Below are 23,911 nucleotides of genomic sequence, written 5' to 3'. Positions count from 1 at the left end.
GCTATTAAGATTATTAACCAGTTTCATGTGAACGTAAGCTTCCACACGTATTAGATTTTACATGTAGCACAGTGACTGATCAGTAACTCAAGTGATAGAAAGTTAATTTACAAGATGTTTGATAAAAAATATTAGAACACAAACAAATGTAAAACTAAATATCTTTGTGTTTTTAACTGTTGAGACAAATTAAGCGTTATCTCTGGCATTTCTTTGGAAAATATTCACTAGTGGCAGTTCTAGTTTGGATCAGTGACGGTTAATGATCCAACTTCAAGTGAAATAAAAGACAAACTCATATGGTCAGAGGAGGGGGGTTGTGAATCAAAGTGTTGCTTTAGGGGGAAATGTTAACAATAGCATTCACCATAGGACTGTTGTAAAATGAGGGGGGGGGGGGGGGGGGGGGGTAATGTATCAATGGCCATGTGTTTTTTTTTTTAGTTGACCTTTATCCTTTTGGATACAAAGTGTCATCACCTCCAGGTTTGTGCCACATGAAGAAATCCCCTCAGGTTCTATTGAGATATTATAGATATGGGACATATAGATGTACAATCCAGAAACAGGCCGAGGAGTTAACAGTGACATACAGAGAAGCAGTGGGTTAAATCTGTTGGCTGCAGCGAGTCTTGCCTCAGGTAGAGGGAGACGGATGAGTTTAAAATCTCAGAGAAACCAGGAATAATTAGAGCAAGAAGTTGATCCGGGGATTTGAAAGGAGGATGTTTAGTAAGATCACCTCAGAGTGGAACCAGGCGGATGATTAGTATGCATTTCTGGAAGCTGTAATTACACACATAGCACATTCTTCTCCCCAGTGAACACCAACACATTAACATTTATACAAATACTCAGATTTTCTGATGAGCACGTGAATGGACATGTGTGTGTGTGTGTGTGTGTGTGTGGTGAAGGGTACTTGTAAGTATCCATCCAAGGAGCATCAAAGCCATGCATACAGCTTCCAACTCCAGTAGCCTGCAGCAGCGTCTGATGTGTTCACATGCTCTCAGAGACACTGCGTCCATGCCTTGTTGTGCTCAGGAGAATCAAATCAACACACACACACACACACACACACAAAAAACAACAACAGAAGGACAGCGAGAAAGAACCCCCATGCAGACACACTGATCAAACCCCCACCAGATTAGGAAGAACTCAGCCAAGAGGAGGTTCAGAAGCAAGAAACTCTTTATTGGCGAGTGCAAATCTCTACATGATAGAAAAGAAAAAGGGAAAGAGTTGTGCATTGCTTCTCAGTTACACAGAATTAGGTGGTGATTAGCTGTTGTTTCTCTAAGTTCTCTACTATAATTCCACTCTTCAGCTGAGCAACCTCCTACAATTAGTTTTCTCTCTGTGATCCGATATACTGTTTGTAGCTGTGGAAGGATAAAAGCAATACGGCAGAAAAACTTCCCATAAAATACGTATGTGAAAAACAAGGAGCAGACAGCAGGGTCATGGAGAACAACACTGTTGCACCACACACACAGGATCCTGTGTGTTGTTAACTATTTTTATCATTGTTTATGTAATTTGACACTTGCAGATTTCTGCTGTTTTCCTTCTGTTTCTGCAAATAGGTAAAGGCCCCACATAGTATAAAGGTAGATGTTTAGGTTTAGTGTGAATATACAGTATATATCAGCTTTAGGTTCTAAATTAATACTGTGAAAGTATAAAAGCCTCAGTCCACACGCACAAAGCCTGTATTCAGAAACTGAGCCTTAAAACAGCTATCAGGACTTCCTGTGACTTTGTGATGTCACAGCAAAGTGAGCGGCTTCTGATTGGCTCACTAATCTGTTGATACTAGAGCTCCAGAGGGGAGGGAAGTCTGTAAAGAGGAGCTGTAAACCTAAAATTAGACAGTTTCTGATTCTTACAACCACAAATATAGCTTCTTATGGCTATCAAGAAAAGTGCAAAATATGAGACCTTCGAAATCATTTGCAGTGATTTTGCAATAACAGCAGCCTCAGATCTGTTTCATGAAGTATTTCCATGACAAAGTTGTTTGCACCTTGTTTCGTTTCTTTTTCTATTTATTGCGTTTCAGCCCAGTTGCTTGAACCTGTCCCGTATATTTATGATGCATAAAACAGCACAGCATAGGCCACTAAAACGTACTCAGGTTAGAGTACAGCTTCTATTCCCAACTTGAATTGTGGCAATGTAATTATCATCCAACGTAAAATGATAAAAAATAATCTTGTAGTCCGTACAAGAGAAGGCTGTGTAAATGAGGATGTTAATTCAAATATAAAATGGTGTAAACATGTTTTATGCTGGTGGAGCTGATTAAATAAAAAGATGCTCTGGTATTTATGGTTATTGTCGCTAAGTTATAGACTATATATTGCTTGCTGCTATAGGGATATCAAGGATTTATGGGAAATGCAGTTTGATTACAGGCAGATCTCACATCAGTCTCATTATGTAATGTGTTACCTCTAATTATAATACCAATCTGGTAGTTATCAAATATCGTGCTATATTATCGGGAAGACTTTGACATTTTGGATGTTACTGTCTTACTTCTTCCACTCAGGTATGTTAGCATCATTAGCATTCTTCACTAAAAACAAGGGACTCAGCTGTCTCTAAGATAGCTTTGGCTGAAATGTCAAAGTCAGTCCTGTGGGGGGGTTAAAAGCAGCAGATCTCCTCCTATGACTCTGTGGTGGAGATATGTGCTTCAAACAAACCGTTATTAACTAGAATGCTGATTAAGGAGGTTATTCTGGGACGAAGGCAAAAGGATCATCAGCAAAACAAGGCACTTGGATTTCATCTGAAGAAAAGAAAGGAGGGAGGTGTGATCATGATTTGTGCCAATAGTATTAACTCTTTCTTCTTTTCACCAACCCTGAAAACTATTTTCACCTACCCCATCTCCTCTATATGCTCTATATATACCAAATCTCTACGAAATATAACTGTACAATGTATTCTGAAAATATCCCTCAGTAAATAAATAAAAGTGTACAAGTACACGGCATGTAGATGTACATATATGGGCTCTTCTCTCTACTTTCTGATGATTAAAAACAGAGAAAGGAAGGCATCGCTCTGCCTTCCTTTCCCCTCTCTTCTCATGGATTTACATTCAGAATTGTGTCAGTGAGGTCCCACCAGGGGGCAGTGGTAACATGGTTCACTTCCAACCCCGAACCTTTAAAAAAATAAAATCAACAGGGAGTGACTCTGTGCAAGTCCAAAACTAGCCAAGCATTTCCCTCATTCTTCTGTTCTCTCTTCATCTCCCATTGTTCTTAAAGCGTTAACCAAGCCAGCTAGCTAGGTAGCTAGCTAGCTAGCTGTAGCCAATCCTGCCCTGGAGCTTGTTAGTGCTTGCAGCTAATGTCAACAACCACTGGTTGCACAGCAGAGAGTGGTAGTGTGTTAGCATTCCTGCTATAGGATTATTATGTAGCTGGGGGCTGGAGGGTGGCGTAGCAGCAGTGGTGGTGGTGGAGGTGGTGTTCCCTGTGTCTGCTGCTGCTGCGCGGGGGCGGGGGGTAACGTACGGAGGCCGGGGGCTCGCTGGTGCTGGAGGGCAGCCGGGAGGAGGAGGAGGAGCGCTGGCTGGGGAGGGTGGAGGCCGAGCGCTCCCCCTGGCTCAGGTTCCTCTTGCGCTCGCGGACCAGCGCCCTCTGGTGGCGCTTCATCCTCTCCAGCTGCTCCTCGGCCGTCATCCGGCCTCGGGGCTGGCTGCTGGGGAGCTGCAGGGCCTCCGTAGGCGACGACAGACGCTCCAAGGCACTCTTAGGTCGCTCCTGCTGAGACAGGGAGGGAGGGAGGGAAGAAACAGGGAATTGGAGCGACGGCAGGATGGAAATGAGAGGAGATGAAGAGAGGAAGGAAAGGAGAGGAGAATGGACAGTGAGATAGTGTGGTGGAAGACAGGTGTCGACAAAATAATAAGAGAGAACACTAATGAAAGTGCATCTGTTTCGAATAGATGGCTGACAGAGACATGCTAAGTGCAGCCTCGGTCTGTAACACTTGCACACATTAGATCAGGAACTCTCAACTCCCACCAAACATGAGACTGAAACTCAGGGGTGCAGATCCGATGTCAGGATTGGGGGGGACACTAAAGTGATTTTTTTTCTTGCCCGTATGCAGCTCATTAGACTCGTAAACCAGCCTCTCGCGGAAATGCATTTCATTTCTCGGGAGAGTCTGGCCTCATCCCCCTCTAAGCGTTTGGGGTGGGCGGGAGCTGGGCGGGAGTAGTAGCAAAGACGGTTTAATATCTTTGGTAGTAGCGTTGACAGACAACCCCATTAAGCCAATCAGCAAGTTGGTGTAGTGACGGGGCTTTGCACCAGTCGGTCCCTGATTGGCCAACGTGCTGTGTCAATCACAGCGGCGACGCTGATTGGCTCGGCCTTCTGAGGGTTTCAGGCCAAACGCTTACAGCGGCAATGAGGCCAGACTCTCCCTCGGAATGAAATTAAATGCATTTCCGCGAGAGGCTGGTTTACGAGGCTAGCAGCTCATACCATGCCACCATGAATCACAACTCGGTAGAGGCTCGCCATATCATTCAAAAAGTACTGCACAGGGAATCATATATTGTGCTTACTGTACCTTTCTTGTTTATTTGTCCTAAACAGCCAACAGCGCCAATCACTGCTGTTATATTAGTAAATTATAATTTTAAGGGTCTCGGACTCCCTCCGACCCTCCCAGATCCCCAATTCTTCTCACCATCTTCCTTTTCTCCCAGTGTATAGGACTACTTTATGCATGATTAATTGATATGGATGAATATCAAAATATGAAGCCCTAAGAGATTGAGGGGGTTGTTTTTTTAAAGCATGCTGATGTCATCATCGTCTGTAAGAAACTAGCCATTCATTTGGATCATAGTGGAGGAGACCAGAGATGGAATGTGGAGTCAGAAATACATCTGTCATATGTTCCACCATTTCAATCATTTCTTTTTAGATGTGAATCTAAAATACATTGGTTCAATTTTGAATAATTTAGGGTATTTTTATTGGGAGGGACAATTCATGTTTTTCAGAAATTGGGGGGGGGCATGTCCCCCCCGTCCCCCCCGGGATCTGCACCCATGCTGAAACTAAACCAGAGCTACACCAACACTGAGCTCCTCCACCTGATCACACCTCCAGCCCTCCTGTCTTGACTCACCCTGGCTGCAGAGCTCCCAGGGCCTCTCCTTAGGGTGACATAGGACGAAATGGAGGTGGACTGGTTCACATGAGATGAGGAGCCTGACAGAGCAAGTTGATGACAGAATGAAGAGAAGCAGTTGGTTTGGTTGAAAAAGGCAGTAAGGTCATCATGACAATGGAAAAAATGTGAGACAAAAAAAAACTGTTAGAAAACCTGATCACAATGTATCATCACTGAGAAAAAATAACCTTGATATATTAATTTGGGAACCTGAACATCTTTACACGTTTGGATTCTTTATTTAACCACATAATTTAGTCATGATAATCATTTTAATAACATTCCACACTTTTCCACCCCTCTCAAATCACCAGGCTGCTCTCATGGGTGATTATAAATTCATTTACAGAGGGAGAATGTATTAGTGAGGTAAGTACATTTTAACTGATGAATCCTCTGGTCTGTGGAGATTGGATTATTACACATTTAATTTATTCATCTAAAACTTGCTGAAAACAAATTAGATCAGAATCTGAATCGACCACACCGCAATTCAAACTAAAAACTGTAGCAATGGTTGCTGCTCAGCATTGTGTGCATTTATATTTACATGTCAAATAAGCTGTGGTCTGTTAGTGTGGTTCATTGGCCTAAATAAAACAGATCAGGGAGCAGGAGAAGAAATTAAGAATGTGATGCTCAGATACCTTTGCTTGGGAAATACTGGTATTCAATATCAGACCCGGAGTTGTGATGACTCATTCCCGGCAGCTCTGGTTCGCTCAGGTATGATCGCAGGTCGGCCTGCAACCAGACAAGGTTAGAGAGGACGCTGCAGCTTCTGAGGTTCAGTCCCTCAGAGAGCGGTGTTTGACTGAAGATGAAAACATCAGCATACCTTACAGTCTCCGTTGACAACATACTGCCCGCCCTCCCTGTCTCTCTTCCTCTCATCTGACTGCCGCTTCAGTCCGCGCACCGACGTGTGGCGGATGACCGACGCCTCTTTGGGGAGGGGCGGAACCACGGGGGGCGTCTCCTCATAGTCGTAGAGGCGGGGCAGCGGGGGACGGGGCGGAGCGCTGTCCTCTGCCTGAGACAGTAAGTGGACAGACATGAATTGAGTGTTTTGGAAGTTCACTAAATGGTGCTGTGATGCTTGGTAGGGGTGTGCCAAAAAATCAATTCAGGAAAGAATCGCAATTCTCATTTAATACGATTCAGAATCGATATAAAATGTCCCAAAATCGATTTTAAAAATAAAATAATGAAACAAATCTGCTGGCTGTCGGCCTCCATTTCCTTAAAATTTAAAAGACAGCATGTTTAACTGCACTATTTTTTTTTTATTTTGTTACTTAAAGCAGATATCAGCTTCACGGCCGTTTCGGCTAATGCTGCGTTCAAGGCAGGCTTTTGAAACCGTAAGTTACAGCTTCAAGTCACAACTACGACTTGGTAGCGTTCCAGGTAACCCGTAGCTCGTGTTTTTACCATCCTGTTGTCTGTGAAAGTTCCCTATAACGGCCACTCGTAACTTCCGACCCGTGAACTCGTACCAGATCGAACTGGTATGACTTCACAGGAAGGAAAAACACAAAGTACGAGTTTCTTTGAACGCACCATGAGTTAGCAGCCCCCGCCCTTGTCAGGCATCAATTGGTCCTCGTGCTACGTCACCACATTCACGCGCATCCCTTGGCTGCACACACAGCCCTTCATGCCGTTCTCTCTCCTCATTGGATAACACTTGTATCCCACAAGGAAAATTTTCTCCTCGGGTTACAGCAGAGCAGAGTGACGGAGAGACTCGTGTTTAGGCTGAAATACTTCATGTAAGTGATTGCTGACGGAAAATAGGACTATTTAGGACTTATATTAACAAAAACATTCCACTGATATCTGCTTTAAGCAATATGTGATATTGCTTTTATGCAACAGTTTCAACAATTCCATCTAAGCATGGATAAATGTTTAAAACTCAATAAATGTGAAAATGACACTTTAGTCATTCTGTCTTGCAAAGCAGACTGGAGTAGATCATGAGGATCCTTTGCACACCGATAGACTGAAGCAGAAATCATTATGAATCAAATCGTTTTGAATCGAAAATCGATTTTGAATCGAATCGTAGCTACAAAAATCAGAATAGAATCTAATCGTGAGATAGTAAAAGATTCCCAACCCTAATGCTTGGTAAAGACCAGTGTTGGGCCTGTTACTTTTACTTTACTTTTTTAAGTAATCAGTTATAGTTATTAGTTACTTCCCCAAAAAGTAACTGAGTTAGTAAATGAATTACTACATTATAAAAGTTACTAATTACCAGATAAAGTAATGTCAAATTACTTGGACTGGCCCCCCTAACCCCCTAACCATAACCCTGACCTCGTTTATCAGGAACTAACCAACTCACTCAGTATTCCTCCACACAGTCAGGCTCTTTTCTGACTAGTTGATAGACTGAAAAGAAAATGTATAGGGCAGGCTATATCACGTACACTTTAACCGGTGTATTATTTTGTGACGGGACTTATTGAGTCAAGTAATGGCGCATTTTATTGTAAGTAATGGTGACGGCGTTATAACAGGGGAAACAGTAACTTTTTTAGGTTTTTTAAGGTAAGACAAATGAAGTATCTGTTCTATTCTATTCCAATCACTAGTAAAGACTGAAACTAAATCCAGCTGTAACTCCTGAAAATCAATATGAAGTCAACTCTGCTGCCCTGCTGTTTTTGTCTTCTTCTTTCAAACTTCTTTCTGACACTTACCCACTTTGGCACAGTGCTGTGAGGCAAAGTATGGGAGCGCATGCTGGGAAAGGAGCTGCGAGGAGGAGGCTGGACCTCGGTGCTATGGGAAGGCACTGCCGGGTCTGACATCGAAGGCACTAGTTTCCTCTCTAGTGGGTCAAGTGAAACACACAGTCATCAGGATTTAGCTTTTTAAGGTAAAAAAATAAACACTTCTTACATTTAAAAGTGCATTAACAAACAGGAACCATGCAAATTCCTGAACATGTTTACATCTCCAAGCAGAGAAAATCACACATGAAGCCAAGTTTCTCATCTAAGATAAAAATAAAATGTAAAACGTGAGTATGATTATGACAACTCTGGTTTTGGCAGATACTTTGTGAGATACACTGATGGTAGCTGGAATAAAGAATATGAAATCAATAAGTCAGGACCATGTTCTCATAAAACACTGCCAGTGGCTTCATCTGCTACAACAACATCTGGGCTGCTGTGGTCGTCCCACCTGGGTTGTGCACAGAGTCGATGGTGATCTTGTAGTTGGCTTTGCTGGTGCTCAGTCCTGCCATGACATCTTCAATCCTCCACAGCTCACGCTTCATCTCAGCCTTCTCCTGCTGAGGTTTGACACAACACACACAAGTGTTCAAACTCTATTTGTAGCTTTCACTTCTGGCCGGACGTCACACATTTTATAATTCATCTTCATAAACAGTGTGTAAGATTTCAAATTGTGTGCATGTGAGCATTTAAAGGGATAGTTCAAAACTTTGGCAAATTAGCCTATTGCCATAACCCCTATAGTGTTAGGAGTAGGTTCATTACCTTTAATGTTTTTAGATCAAACTTAAACTAAATACACAATCCAACAACTCCACAACACTCTGGTGTTGGGACCTGCACATTCACCACACTATGAAATAATAATGTAACATTACGATATCGCTACCCTAGATGGCTGGATTGGAATTACTCTAGAGATACAGTATTTATGATAAATAAAATAAATAAGAATCCAAAAGGACAAATTTTAACACAACCGGAACAACTGGATTTCATTCATAGCCCCCGCAAGAGTGGACTTAGTTTGATCTCACTGGTAATATTGCTTTGTAATTTACTCATTTAATTTGTGACTGGTAATTGATGATTATTTCTATGACAGTGGCGGTTTTATGTACATAATTTTGTGTTAACTGTTCTACCTTTCATTAAACTGTATCAGAATTTTCTCTAAGTGAACTCATGAGCCTCTTCTGGCTCTCTTTATTACGGGCAATTTGTCACTACATGGCCGTAAGAGGATAACTGTGTTTCCACTTTAGCACAGGTCTTATGAAGTTTATGTTATTACAGGAGAGTGGGATCTGCAAAGGTCAAACAAAGTCCGACTCACGAATTGTGACTGTACATTCTTTGGACTCATGCCCTGATGGCTGGTGTTGCACATTTTCTGTACTCAAAACAAACAAAACTGGAATGTCATATTAGTTTTTATTTTTACTATTGATGCCATGCAGATGTATTCTTCTGTCCGTTCCAAATAACAATACAACTACAAAAAAACAAAAAAAACTGCTTGGCAGAGTGACTTCAAATGCACAAGTAGTTCCGAGTATTTGTTTCATGTGTCGTACTGTTACATAGTCTAATTATACGTTATTATTTCATAGCGTGGTGAATGTGCAGGTTACAACTTGTCCACCAGAGCGTTTTGGAGTTGTTGGATTGTGTATTTAGTTTGACGAGGGAAACATGAGTGGAAATACCGTGCAGCTCACGTCTCTGCCCCGCCGATCTAAAAACAGCTTGCACCGACAATTTAAGGTATGACTATGCTATGACTATAGTGTTATGGCAAATTAACCAAAATGTTGAACTATCCCTTTAAAGGTGTACAGAAATGGCCGTTTGTCCTGTTTGTCGCGCCGAGTTGTCACGAGCTGCAACACGAGTTTACCCGAGTGAGGGAAACGAATTTGATTGGTCGTTATCGAGCGGGCGGGATATTCAAAGCTTGGGGCGAGCCCGAGCTCCGTGTGTGTGTGCGTGTCTCAGACGTTTGAATGACGGATGACGGATCCAATAGCAGTGGCTGGTGAATCGTGTACAGGCTGACGTATAATCCGTGCGCCTGCATTATCCAATGCGAAAAAAAAAATACACACTTTCATCCCGGATTTACTCAAAAATAGAATTTTGCACAAAGTTTGGCCTACAACGTCTGAAAGATGAGTTATCACATTAATTTTATGACCCAAAGTGGGCTCAAATTCAATTTTCTTTTCTGTACACCTTTAAGGACAAAGGACACGCAGCCTGTGACGTCTCACCTGAGGGGTGGAGGCGTGGTTCATGTGTGTGTGCAGCGCCGCCCTCAGCTGCTCCATTGATCTCTCCAGCTTGCTGTACTCCTCCCAGGCTTGGGACATCTCCTGCATCACACACACACACAGGTCAACTTATAGCACTCTGAATGTACATAAAACTCCACACACAACTCACCCCTGCACTCCCACACACACTAACCGAAAGAACAATTCAATACTATTGTGTTTTATCTGATAATACCATCTGACATTTTGCATTCATCTGTCATAGTGCAACAGATACACGGAACACTGTTTATCAGTAGTTCCCAACCTTTTTTGGCTTGTGACCTCATTTTGACATCACAAATTTCTGGCGACCCCGCTATCACGTGCAGTCACGTTATCGTGGCCGCCAATCAAGATGCACCAGCTCAGATATTTCTATATGCTGCATTTTATTTGAACTCGATTTATTCGAGAAAGTGAAATTATAGAGTACAGTTGTTTACGATTGTGTATGGTGTTTTTAATCATAATTTTAATTTTAAAAAGAATAATAATTAGTTAAAGCGACAACGAGGAGTTTTGGAAAGCGAAGTGTTCTCATACTACATTTACCATGAGCCTCCGCGCGCATGGTGAAATTCTTGGACCGGCGCAAGACGGACGTCTTGCCAAGAATGTTTTCATTCATCAACAATGAAAGTCAGAGGTTCGAAGACAATCAGATACCGTCGTAGTTCCGACCATAAAGGGCGATTCGGCGGCGTTATTCCCATGACCCGCCGGGCAGCGTCCGCAAAACCGAAAGTAAGGAAACACTGGTCGGCTCGCCCAGCACTTCCACCATTAATTAAAATAACAAAATAACGATAGAGACAAAACGATATATTTATCGAAAATGGAGCCATTAACAAGTGTGGGTAGCGTAGATTCATCCACATTAATGTGAGACTTTTTTATAACCAAATACAAACTCCTCGTTTTGATTTTTTTCAGGTGACCCCATTTGAATTCCAGGCGACCCTACATGGGGTCCTGACCCCAAGGTTGAAAAACACTGCTGTATATCTTCATATTGGAGACATACGTATAATCATAAAAACGCTGATAGACACCTCCAAACTTTACATCCAGAGAAATAGCATGTACAGATACACCATCTTTTACCGTGGACAGCCGTGATATCTGGGCTCTGATAGTGACCAGATCCTCCTGCAGCAGCCTCTGCTGATAGGCGATCTTGTGAGCGTGGGCCGGCTGCTCCTGGAACTGCTCCATCTGCTGGTGGGACACGTCCAGGACGCACTCCAGTTTGTCCTGAGGGAGCAACCAGATCAGACAAGGAAGGGCAAGGCCATTTTATTAGTATAGCCTATTTTTTAAACACAGCATCATAACAACATCCTCTGACCTTAGACCCTCACATCCACTGAGGAAAAACTCCAGGAAAACCCTTTCAACAGGGAAAAAGTTGGACAGAGCAACTTAGGACTTTACTCACGGGACAGTGCCAGGGAAAGTAATTGTTTAGTAGGGAGCAGGTTTCCAAAGTGCCTCTAGAGGGCAGCATGTTTCCACAGTGAATCAGGGTCTTGGCTGCCTCTTAAAGGGATAGTTCAGCTTTTTTGACGAGGGGGGGAGCAGAGACGTTTCTACTGCATCTAGTAGGGGTGGGAATCTTTTACTAACTCACGATTAGATTAGATTCTGATTTTTGGGGCTACGATTTGATTTAAAATCGATTTTCGATTCAAAACGATTTGATTCATATTGATTTCTGCTTCAGTCTATCGGTGTGCAAACGATCCTCATGATCTACTCCAGTCTGCTTTGCAAGACAGAATGACTAAAGTGTCATTTTCACATTTATTGAGTTTTAAACATGTATCCCTGCTTAAATGGAATTGTTGAAACTGTTGCATAAAACCAATATCACATATTGCTTAAAGGGCAACTTCGGTTTTTTTCAACCTGGGCCCTGTTTTCCTATGTTTATATGTGAGTGATGGATAACACTTTTATTGAGGTGGCTCCAGTATTGAGCCCGGCAGGCAGCCTGCAGCCCAGCTAACGCTCTTACATGGGGCAAGTGGCTCCCGTCAAAGTTCGCGGTATAAACAGGCATTTTTTTCAAATTGACAGGCTCAGATAGTTACAATGAGTGTCCGACAACATACCAGACCCTGTGGTCGGCACGGCCTCGCTGAAATTGTCTGCCGCTGCGCTGGAATCTTGATTGAAACTCAATGTAGGCTACGGTATGGAAGCTCAGCGGCGCTGTTTTCAACTGGTTCAACTCGACCGCAGCAGGAGGGGTGTGTTTGATTTCAGCTCCGGGCCAGACCGCAAGATGCCGTTGATGCGCGGCTTGCTTGTGTGCCTGCGGGGGCGGGGCTCATTGGGGCTCATAGACTCCGCTCCGTTCAAACCTGGTGCTGAGTGTAAACACACCCCACCGGCACAGAGCGTAGAGAGAGAAGGAGACGGAGACGGAGAGCTGCAGCTACTGTAGCGAGCCGGGCTCTCCTGTGCTACAAAGGTGGCCGGATAGATCTCCATGGTAATTTATTATTTATGTTCAGAGTTTCATCCTAAAATCAGCTGTAAAAGCGCGGATGTTACACTATTACAGCTGGCGGCACCTTTACTTTGCAGTGGATGTGGATCAGGACGGGGCGTTTGACCGGAGGGAGAGATACGTATCCCTGCGGCCGCCTCAACCCAAATTTTGGCCAGAAAAAACCCTGAATACGTTAATTTCTCCTTTCTAGTATGTTGTCGGACATTCATTGTAACTATCTGAGCCTGTCAGTTTGAAAAAAATGCTCGTTTACGGCGAACTTTGACGGGAGCCACTTGCCCCATGCAAGAGCATCAGCTGGGCTGCAGGCTGCCTGCCCGGCTCAATACTGGAGCCACCTCAAAAAAAATATTATCCATCACTCACATCTACAGAAAAACATATGAAAACAGGGCCCAGGTTGAAAAAAAACGAAGTTGCCCTTTAAGTAACAAAATTAAAAGTGCCTCTTTATTTTAAAAAAAATTGTGCAGTTAAACATGCTGTTTTTTAAATTCTAAGGAAATGGAGGCCGACAGCCAGCAGATTTGTTTCATTTTTTTATTTTTTTAAAATCGATTTTGGGACATTTTATATCGATTCTGAATTGTATTAAATGAGAATTGTGATTCTTATGTGAATCGACTTTTTGGCACACCTCTAGCATCTAGTGTACTTATTGGGCATTTGTAGCTCATACAACCCCACTTGAAAAAAAAGCTGAACTATCCCTTTAAGGACTTCTACTCTCATATATCACATTGTAATTGGCTTTTTTGGCACGTTAACATCCCATGTGTTCTCTTTGTTTCTGGTCCGAGGTCTGGTATCAGTAATATCACTAGTAGCCTCAGACAGTGAGACAGCAGTACGGAGCCTCTCCTTCATCTCCTCCTCTCACCAGCCTGTGTTATCAGGCTGGACTAGTAGCTCCGCTGACAGCAGCACAGAACGCATTCTCCTCGTGGACTGGTCAGGTTCAGCTGGTGGACTGAGATGGACTCAGATGGTGACTCAGCGTGTACCTACCTTGTCCTCCTTCAGGGAGCTGATCCTCGCCTCCAGGTCCTTCAAGATCTTGTCCTGCTCACATAACCGACTCAGCTTCACCTGCGGGAGGAGACACAGAGCTGAGCAGGTGGGGACAGAACAGGGGGGGAAGGGAGCCCCATGCTCCCTCTGATAAGACGTGTGCGTGTGTGTTTTGACCTCTGCTAATTAAATGGCCCATTTACTTAATTACAACTTCCCCTTGTCTCTGCAGCTGTAGATAAGTGTGTATCTGTTCCTCTTTGTGTATTAAGGTGTCAGGGCCTTTGCAGAGGGGAGAAAAGTGATGACGATTCTAGGGGCCCACAGCCCAGTAGGGCCCATAAAAAAAACATTTTTACTAAATTCCTCTTATACACAGTCAATCAAAAAAAGTGGCGATGAAAAGTCAGGGGGTGGGGGCCCACTTCAGTATTTTTTCAGGGGCCCCAGAATTCCTAGCAACGGCCCTGTAAGGTGTGCAACTGTGCCAGCTGTATAGCAACATGTCTAAATGTGTTTACACAGCTCTTCTTCTTTTAGTGTTTGAGTTTGCAACACTTAATATTCATGGCTCCCCGGCTCCCCAGGACTCATCCGGGTGTAATTGCTGTGAGTGAGCCAAAGTGGGTGTGACCCACCTGACACGTTCAATTACAGAGTCAAGGAGGCTCTGAGCCCTGTTAATTAATCCCAGATTAAATCCAGCAAACTTCAAGGCAAACGCTGGATCACCATCATCCTCCGGTGAAACAACACAACATACAGTCGTGGAGCAAAATTGTGACAGAACAGTTTGGCGTGAACAAAGCCGCAGAAAGTTTTTCTGTCCGCGCTGGTTTGAATATTTCATCAGATAAATTATTCACTCTGCTGTCGTCTCCACGGTGATGTTGTTGTTGGATCTAATCAAATATTCATCGCAGACAAGGCGCTCATAAATTGTCTTAACAGTTGTTTATGAAGCTTAGTCTGAGACACACTTTTGTAAGACTGTTTGAGAAGCTGCAGGGGAGTTGTTTGGTTTATCAGGCTGAACGAGCTGTGGCAGCGACACACACACGCTGTCTGTGTGCTGTTTTTCTCCCTTCGAAGCCAAGACTTAAAGCTCATCTCAATTCTCCCAACACTTTTATCATAAGATTTATATTATGTTTAGCCTTGATTACCCTCACTTGTTTCCCAAATGAACCACAGCAGGCAGCGCTGCTCCACAAAACTAACCAGAATTTTATGGTAGCTTGTCTGGAGAGGAACAAAACAGAGCTCTTCTTAGCTCAGCAGCTTAAAAGTCATTTCCAGTCCTGTGTTGTGGAAATCCTAAGACATGGTTATTACTGAGCTGAACACAGTATCCGCACATAAAAAGGTGTAAAACACATCTACACTTTGTCAGTGAGAAGTGGATCAGTCCCTACATGACATTACCAGGTGAAAGAGCTGTGTCATGAACATCAGTGGAAGAGGAAACATTAGAGAGACAAGTTTGAGTTTAATCTTCAGTCAGATCCAGACTCAGATGATGAGCCAGGGGAGAGGCCAGCAGATATTTCAGTACAGTTAGCAGCATCTCTTACTGTTAAAACATTGACATTATTTTAAATTTTAAAAACTGTGCTGCTGGACTGGGCTCCACATCACACTGTTTCAGTTTCTCAAACATGCTCCATCTGGACATTGTATGTTTTAGAACAGATAGAATTTAACTGATTATTTTTAAAGCTGTTTTTATACACATGATTGTTTTATCGGTTTTTCTTTTGTTAGAAAAATGCTATATAAATAAAGATTGTCATTATTATTATTGTTATCATCATTATTATAAGCATATATTATTTGTCTGTGTAGTTTGTTAGTTTGTAACTAGCAGTGACACAGCGTTAGCGGCTGTGCTATAGACCAGAGCGGCATCTGAGAATGAATGAGGCATTCTGGGTAATTTAGGGGCAGCGCCCGGCATTTTTAAACTGCACTCAGTAGCTTTTCGTGTTTTGATGGAGTGTAGACTAACTAACAATCAATTTTAATGTTTTATTTTTTGTTTCTTTTGTAGCACTATGTCTCATAATTATTTTGACACCCTCCTTGAAACCGACCGTTCACGCTATCTTGAAAAATTACAATTAATTAATCTACCGGTATGCCCATTTAGCCTCCCACAATGATCAATGACCCCACACAGTGGCCAGAAATGTCTTACCTGGACATCTACACGTATTTGGTCGAATCACCGGGTATGTTTTGGCTAAGTGTTGTCTGTAAATAGCCTGTTAATTGCCAACTTTTTGCCAGTTAGGCTGAACTTTTCAATGGAGGGATCCCGGGCACTGCCCCTAAATTACCCAGAATGCCTCAGTCATTCTCAGATGCCGCTCTGGTCTATTGCAAATCTCTCTCTGCCCAGAGCCTTGTCTGAATTGATTGTGGTAAAATGTACTTGAGACATCCCAAAATGAACATCTGAATAACACTGGACTGGACTGGGACAGCTGGTTAAATAGAGCTGGGTTGAGGACTATTAAGCTTGTATCATAGACTGTAAATAAAGATGGACATAATTATTAGACAGAAACTGTTTCTAATTGTGGGAATTCATCTGAGGCCATCAGGTGGTCGTTAGAGGAACTGCAGTTGCAGATTTATCGTTCTCATACTGGCTTCATGTTTCTTACTTACATCCACATCACTTTCTGCAACTTTGACAGGTTTCCCCAACTCCTTGAGTGTCTGACTTCCAGCAACCTGGAAGTTAGAAGAAAAAAAACAATTTCTAGGTGTTAGCTGCATCATCACACTACATGTCCTACTCCACGGTACATTACGGCTGAAACAAAGGAAATACAGGAACACAAAGACGAACTGCTAACTATCACGAGGTCGAGGCTGAGACAGACTATGTGTGACACGGTTACGCACTCTTAGCCTTGTGTACGTGACCACATGAGTGAGTTTTGGCAAAACAAAATCAGCTCGTGCCATGGAGAGCACAATGGCTATGGACACTTTGAAGCCCTGCACAAAATGACTTCTCAATAGAACATCTGTACAAAATGCTGCTTCCATGCAAAAAAGTTGCAGGTTTTTTTTTTTTTTTTTTCTGAATGGGAAAATCGTTGCTGCAGTCACGCTGAGTTCAGGTGCTGACTCACTGACAGGGTTCTACAGTGCTAGAATAACCTCCTGAAGAGAAAAATGAAAATGCAGGTGTGCAAAATCAACGATTTTTCTTGTGTGTGGAAATTTGCACTCCTTTATGGAGCAATAAGTAAAAAAAAAAAAAAAAAGGAGACACAGTAGAGCCCTGTGTTATTGTGAAGGAGGTGCAGCATTTCAGAGACGATGGTAGAAGCAGCTGGCTTTTCAACCACCGGGCCACAGCCACAGCCACAACACATGCACTGCCGAGCCATCCCATGCCCACTAATCCACAGCATCGTCAACATCGCAACATGGCGGACACAGACAGGGGGGGGGGGTAGTTGATGCCAAGCTCTGATTGCGGTGCTGTAAGCGATGGGATGGTCTGTCTAGGTCACACAGGTCACACTCTACAACATGGGAACACACACACACTCACATACAGACTACACACACGATGCCTCTCTGTTCTAGACTCTGGAGAAACATGCACAAGGGTAAAATGTGCACACACACACACACACACACACACACACACAGTGTTTCCCCTATAATTGTCCGCCAGGCCAACAAGAGCCCCCGCCAGGCCAAAAAAAAAAAAAAGAATATGCCAAGAATAAGCGACATATCCATTCATTTAATCATTTCCGTTTGGGAGCCTCTGTGCAGTGCTGTTCTGCAACCCGAGTTTACCTACTTCGTTGCCTAGTAACGCTGCGAGTGTGTGAGCATTTTATGGGATGTTGAAGGTTTGTAGCAAGCTAACTATGGCGTCGTTGAAAAAATGTGTATTAAAGAAGAGATACACACATTTCAGGACCACTGACTTGTATCATCAGAACAGACAACCAACAGAGTGAGGACATTTTTGTCAAGTGAGGACATTTTGGCCGGTCCTCACTTTTTCCAAGGGCTGTTTGAGGGTTAAGACTTGGGTTAAGACTTTAGGTTATAATTAAGTTTAACTTAGGTTAAGAGTAATGGTTAAGGTTGGGCATTTGTTTTAGAGGGTTAGGGTAAGGGGCTTGGGAATACATTATGTCAATGAGTGTCCTCACAAAGATAGCATTACAAGAATGTGTGTGTCTGACTGCGGCAATATGCCGTCCCATGCGCCTCGTCCGTTTAGGGTTTTTGAAACGGGCCTGAAACTAATTCTAGGGGAAACACTGCACACACAATCACAGACACACTACGATTCGCAGTACATAACCTGCATACAGACACATCTACACACACACACACACACACACACATACATACAACGCAGACACACACACAGCTTACGTTCATTAGAGGCCTGAGTGGCCCAGCAGTGCAGTGCAGTAGTAAACTGTGAACTGCGAGGATCAGGGGCTCTAGAGCTCTGATCTGGGAGTTAAAAATCACAGAGACACAGAGCCGCGGTCACAACACGGTGGCTGCTGCTGTGAGATGCTTCTCAAACAAGTTCAAGAGTTAGAAGATCACTGCAAGAAGGCGGGCATTCCTTTTTTTGGTCCCCACACACTTTGTAGCCGCAAAACACGCTAATACGTTGGGTCAACAGTTCAACATGTGTCAGAGTGTTACAGAAAAGGCACAGCAGAAGGAAAACATGTAACCTGAAGCAAAAGAATTGAAAGAAACAGAACAGGAATCAGTTGATCGTTTCGATTCTGTACGTCTCTAACTCTCACCTTCAGGTCCAAATACTCCAAGTCCTTCTTCAGCTGCATGTAGGTGTCATCAGCCTGGAGGGTGAAAGCAGCGTCAACATGTGAGCGCACTCGGATGAATCAGACATGTGAGTCTATACAGCAGCTTCAGGGACGAGGTATCCAGCAGATGTAGTTAGCTTTGTGTATCCAGTAATGACGTGTTAACTGTCTGTGACTACATGCACCACGACACTCACAAATCAGGCATTTCATTGACATTGGTAGATGCTTAGGTCCTACTGCGACACACACAGAAACACCGGCACACAGCAGAACCACCGGAAGCAGCAGATCCTGACACGTCACTGAATTCAGCTGGGAATTCAGCTCACATCACTCAACCACTAACAAACAAGTATATGACCAGATATGAGAGACTGTACTCATCACAGGACCACACTGGTCCGTCACATCCACAGCCAGACGGTTAGCCAAAGCATGGGATGGCTTTGTGGATGTTGAGAAGTCAGCAGCACAACATGCTATAGACAGTGTCACCAGAAGCAGGATATGGAGACCGACCAGCCAAATAACACCACATGGAAAGGAGGTGGAAGCTGCTATGACGGATCGACCATGCCTGACGCCACGGGAAAGCACAGGAGCTTTCTGATAGAGGTTGCCACTAATATACTGGGACCAGGTGTTGATGCAGCTGCTTTATTCTAGTAGGTTCTTTTCCAGCAGTACTTTAGACTGTTGTTTTTTCTATATACAGGATCAGAATCAAGTGGTTAGAAGTTTGGGTCTAAATCTGGATGTGGATGGAGGAGAGGGGAGTATCATGAAGTAGTGCTGCTATGTTAGGAAACCTTTGTTCAGTTAAGTCTGCTTACAGCTTTTCTGAACTGCTAAAACACTAAATTCCATTGTCTGAACCAAATCCTCAGTGGCGATAAGCCAGAATCTACAAGTTACAGATCTCAAATCCGCTTTTTTTTTTTTTTGCAGCACTCTAAAACACATTGTGCACTGTGATGCTCTCTTTCATGACAGCAAAATGTTGTACAATTCTAGATGAGGTGTCATCACTCAGACTTAATGAGCTGTTCACATTTTTTTGCTAATGAAGGGATGAAACCAACATGAACCAGGTCAGACGTCACAGGTCAATGAAAGGTGAAGTTTGAAAGAAACAATGGAGGAGAATGATAAGAGAGGTAGAGGAGGAGGAAGAAATTACGATCAACTGTGATGGACTGTGTTGTTGTTCCAATGGACCATACATGGACCATCTGTTGCAGGACTCAGTCTTCTTGTCAGTTAAAATAGTTATTTTTGACACTGGTTGTAATGTTTGGGTCATTGTCATGCTGACAGGCCTCTCAAATGGTGCTGCATAATAGATAATAATCTAAACATCTTAAGTGCCTAAAACCTTTGCACAGTACTGTATATACATACATATGTAAAGTAGAGGTCACATTTAGAATGTCATTCTAATTTGTCTCAGGTTTTAGTTTGGGGGCCAGACTACAACTGTTACTTTTTTCATACACTATAAAGAACATTTTCTGGAGCTACATACTCTGAACACTGTGTTTTTCAGTTTTCTATGTAGTGTGTAATGAATGATCAGTGGTGCTTTTTTTGTGTGACACTTGTGCATTTGTGTATGATGAGACAACAGAGTTAAATAAAACTTTTTTGAGGTGTGTGTTTTGGTGAAAGTATGATTATTGAGTTTTGTGTTTAAGCTCTGAGGAAAGCATTGAGGCTTTTAAGAAATGTATTTCAGCAATTGTGAAACACTGTAATAAGTGTAACCCCTATGGTTACGAAGCCCATATATGTAATTTAAATGTAGTTCCTGTGTCCCGCCGCTAGGTGGCGTATCAGCCCCGCGTTCAAGTTTATTGTCGCTGAGCACGCTCTGAGCACGCACTGCTCACGCCCATACACAGAGCCACACTCACTACCGATACACCGATCCCACCGAGCAACACACCTGCTAGTGAGCTGCCGGACCTAGGTATGAAAAGTGACGAAAAACACATCAATTCACAATTATTCTTTGCACAGTGTGTTGATAAACCTTTCGTTTATTAGGAAAGAGTCTGTGAATGTTGTGGAAAGAGAGAGAGGAGCCGCTACGACCGTGTTAAGCCTTTGTTCGGACTCCGGTAAGCTAAGAGCTACATGCTAAGATACTAGGCCTTGGTATTAGCTTGTTGATAATGAGCTCATGTGAAGATATTGCTTACTGAAACACTTTAATAAAACCAGTCGGAGTTAGTATCTAATGTTTTCATCCACCTTGGTAGTGTTATATCATTGTGTTTTGTGAGAAAAACAACTTTAAAAAGATCGGTAAATCCGTGCTAATGCTAATCGCGGTTAGCGCCGCTATGCTAGCTCAGGTAGCCTGCTAAGCAGGTAGTATAGGTGCTAATGGTGTAGCCGGCCAAGCTAGTGGGCCACCACCTTGTTGAATGAGAGAAATACATGGGGATATGATGATAAGCTTTAAGAATGTTATGCTATTGTACTGTTTTGTGTACAAAAGGTGATTTATTTCATTGTGGTTGTTAAATTACTCATGATGATTTAAAAAGAGTGAATTAATTAAATTCATTTATGGTTTAAAAGGTTAAAAAAGATAAATGTATTGAAGTTAAAAGATAAATATTCATTTGAAAAGCTGTTTAAAAATATAAATACTGCTTAAAAAGACAATTAAGTCTATTTATGTTAAAAGTATGAGTTCATAAGGGGTAGTTAAGTTAAAATAACTCTACTATGAGTGTGTACACTATCATTTATGATGATTTAAACTGTGTATGTACTAAATTTGATTATAAATATTCAGAGAAATTAGAGAAGAAATTAGATAAGAAGTAGTAAAAAGTCAATATGAACATGGTATTAATTGAATGTATTTCTACACCTTCTGTGTAGACTGGTTTTTACTTCTACCGGATTAAAGATTGACCAGCAAGAATTCTGAACCTGCCGGTTCAGTGGCGAGCCAGGAGATCGAGAGAACGGAGAACGGGATCCACTCCAAAGAAAGACTTCTACTTACTGCACTCTGATTCAGATAAGATCGTTCACCACAAAATCTACCCGGGTAGTAGAAGAACTGACTGATAAACACACACACAGAACTGAACTTTATTCTTCTGAAAAAGAAGGAACGGACAATTTATTTTGAACTTTGTTTTATTTTTTATTTTATTATTTTTATTAAAGAGCTCTATTGTATTTTGTTTTGGGGATTTTCTAATTACATGCGCTGCAGTGAAGTAATAATATTGATTTGAATGTAATAAATGATCATTGTTCAACTTCTACTTCGAGTCCAGCTTTCTGAACCTAGAGAATGTGGGTTCTTGCTAATATTGAGGTTAAAAGGGCTACATAAAACTTGGCGAGCCAGCCAGGAGTTGGTTTAATCCTTGAAAGTGAAGTTGAGCATTGTGATATTTTGTTGCATATTTTCTGTGAACATTGATGCCACTTAATTTACGTAAATTTACATTGTGGTACAAAATACAAACATGGATACTGTTACAAGGGAAAATGTCAAGGTACCTAATTCACTGCTAGTTAGTGGTCTAACTGGTTGTGAGGTAGACAATGAAGTATTTGAGTACTTGGGACAGTATGGTAAGATAGAGAGGGTAATTAAAATTACCAGCAGAGAAGCTAAGTTCCAGAACACAGCTATAGTGGAATATAGTTCAGGTGGAGCTATTGAGCACCTTAAAGGTAACTTACCTGTTGATAGGGCCTCCAGTAGCCCGGACATTGTCCACCACATTGAGCTCTTGTCAGAGCTGTACACAGCAGACAGAGGTTCCACTTTAACTCAGATCTACCTAAGTGAACTGAAGGATATTGCTCAGCTTAGTGGAGCAGATTTTGAAAAGCTTTTGCTAGATGAACTAGCTAGGATTCAAGAGTCCACAAAACCTGAAACAACTGAACCAGAAACATCAGAGATTAATCAACCTCAGCATGCTAGTCCCATACACACAGCTGCTGTAAATCCTATTGATATAGGTGACAATCACTCTGCTGAACGTAGTACACCCCCACTCGAGGTAGGTGCAGCGGTATCATCCCCACCTAGAAACCCGACCCAGTACTTACCTTCCGAGCATCTCTCCACTCCAGAAATACAAAAAGTAGTGGTTGAGCATGTAATCAAGAACAGTGATCTTCCTCTCCACTACCATGGCAACGCCCGACTCAGACCCTTCTCAGGGAGAATCCCCTGTCCCAGTGCAGAGTCAGATTATGACATGTGGCGCAGCAACGTTGAATTTTTCCTTGCAGACCCTGCCATGTCTGCAACACATGCAACCAGGAAAATGGTTGAGAGCCTCTTCCCGCCTGCGGCCACCATTGTGAAACATCTTGGGCCCAATGCTTCCCCCCAAGACTATCTTGCCCTCCTTGATTCTGCTTATGGTATCATTGATGATGGCGATGAGCTTTTTGCAAAGTTCTTAAACACGAACCAAGACCCTGGAGAAAAGCCTTCTGGCTATTTGCAGCGCTTGCAGACAATCTTGAGTAAGGTCATCAAAAGAGGTGGGTTAGCTGCTAGTGATTCTGACCGCCAGCTGCTTAAACAGTTCTGTAGAGGCTGCTGGAATAATGGTCTACTTACCAGTCTTCAGCTTGAACAGAAGAAGAATAACCCTCCTCCCTTTTCAGAGTTACTCCTTTCAGTGCGCTCTGAGGAGGACAGACAAGCCGCTAAGTCCAGCAGGATGAAGCAGCACTTTGGGGCTAACAGAACAAAAGTACAGTCAAACACACTCTCAGTGGAGGAATGCACCACTGATGACGATGAAGCAACGGCTACCCCCTCTGACCCACGAAAGCTTGAAAAACAAATGGCGAAGCTACAAGCCCAACTAGCTTCTCTGGAAGCATCGCTAAGCTCAAACCAAGCGTCTGCAAAGCCAGGTAAGAAACAAAAGGCTAAGCCCAAAGCCCCTGCTGAAGGAAATCCATCACTTTCTCCAGAACCAAAACTTATCAACAGGAAGCCCCGCCCATGGTACTGCTTCAGTTGTGGCGAGGACGGCCACATCGCGCCTTCCTGCAACAATGAAGCAAACCCTGAATTAGTTGAAAAGAAACGCAGAGAGCTAAAACAAAAACAAGAAGCCTGGGAACAGAGTTTAAACTGAATGCAGTTCCTGCAGGGGGACAACCAGGAACTGGAACTGAAAATGACAGTCCCAACCCAAAACTTAGGACAAAAACATTGATTCGCTCACACAAAGTAGACCC

At 42.8% G+C, this 23,911-nt stretch overlaps 1 protein-coding gene across 1 annotated transcript in view; it reads right to left on the bottom strand.

Moving 5' to 3' along the window:
* LOC310987472 (pleckstrin homology domain-containing family A member 7-like) overlaps window positions 1-23,911 on the bottom strand; it is a 193,316-nt gene that overhangs the window by 3,773 nt on the left and 165,632 nt on the right. The window contains exons 13-23 of the mRNA XM_083973748.1: window positions 18,641-18,694; window positions 16,500-16,565; window positions 13,824-13,904; window positions 11,402-11,551; window positions 10,253-10,354; window positions 8,425-8,536; window positions 7,935-8,065; window positions 6,059-6,253; window positions 5,868-5,964; window positions 5,176-5,258; window positions 3,540-3,788 (exon numbers count right to left, since the gene is read on the bottom strand). Coding sequence (XP_083829874.1) covers window positions 3,540-3,788; window positions 5,176-5,258; window positions 5,868-5,964; window positions 6,059-6,253; window positions 7,935-8,065; window positions 8,425-8,536; window positions 10,253-10,354; window positions 11,402-11,551; window positions 13,824-13,904; window positions 16,500-16,565; window positions 18,641-18,694 — 1,320 coding nt within the window. The remainder of the gene's footprint in view (window positions 1-3,539; window positions 3,789-5,175; window positions 5,259-5,867; window positions 5,965-6,058; window positions 6,254-7,934; window positions 8,066-8,424; window positions 8,537-10,252; window positions 10,355-11,401; window positions 11,552-13,823; window positions 13,905-16,499; window positions 16,566-18,640; window positions 18,695-23,911) is intronic.

The sequence above is a fragment of the Trachurus trachurus genome (genome assembly GCF_905171665.1).
Source record: "Trachurus trachurus genome assembly, chromosome: 6".
NCBI classification, from domain to species: domain Eukaryota; kingdom Metazoa; phylum Chordata; class Actinopteri; order Carangiformes; family Carangidae; genus Trachurus; species Trachurus trachurus.
This window is presented reverse-complemented; position numbering and strand designations above follow the sequence as displayed.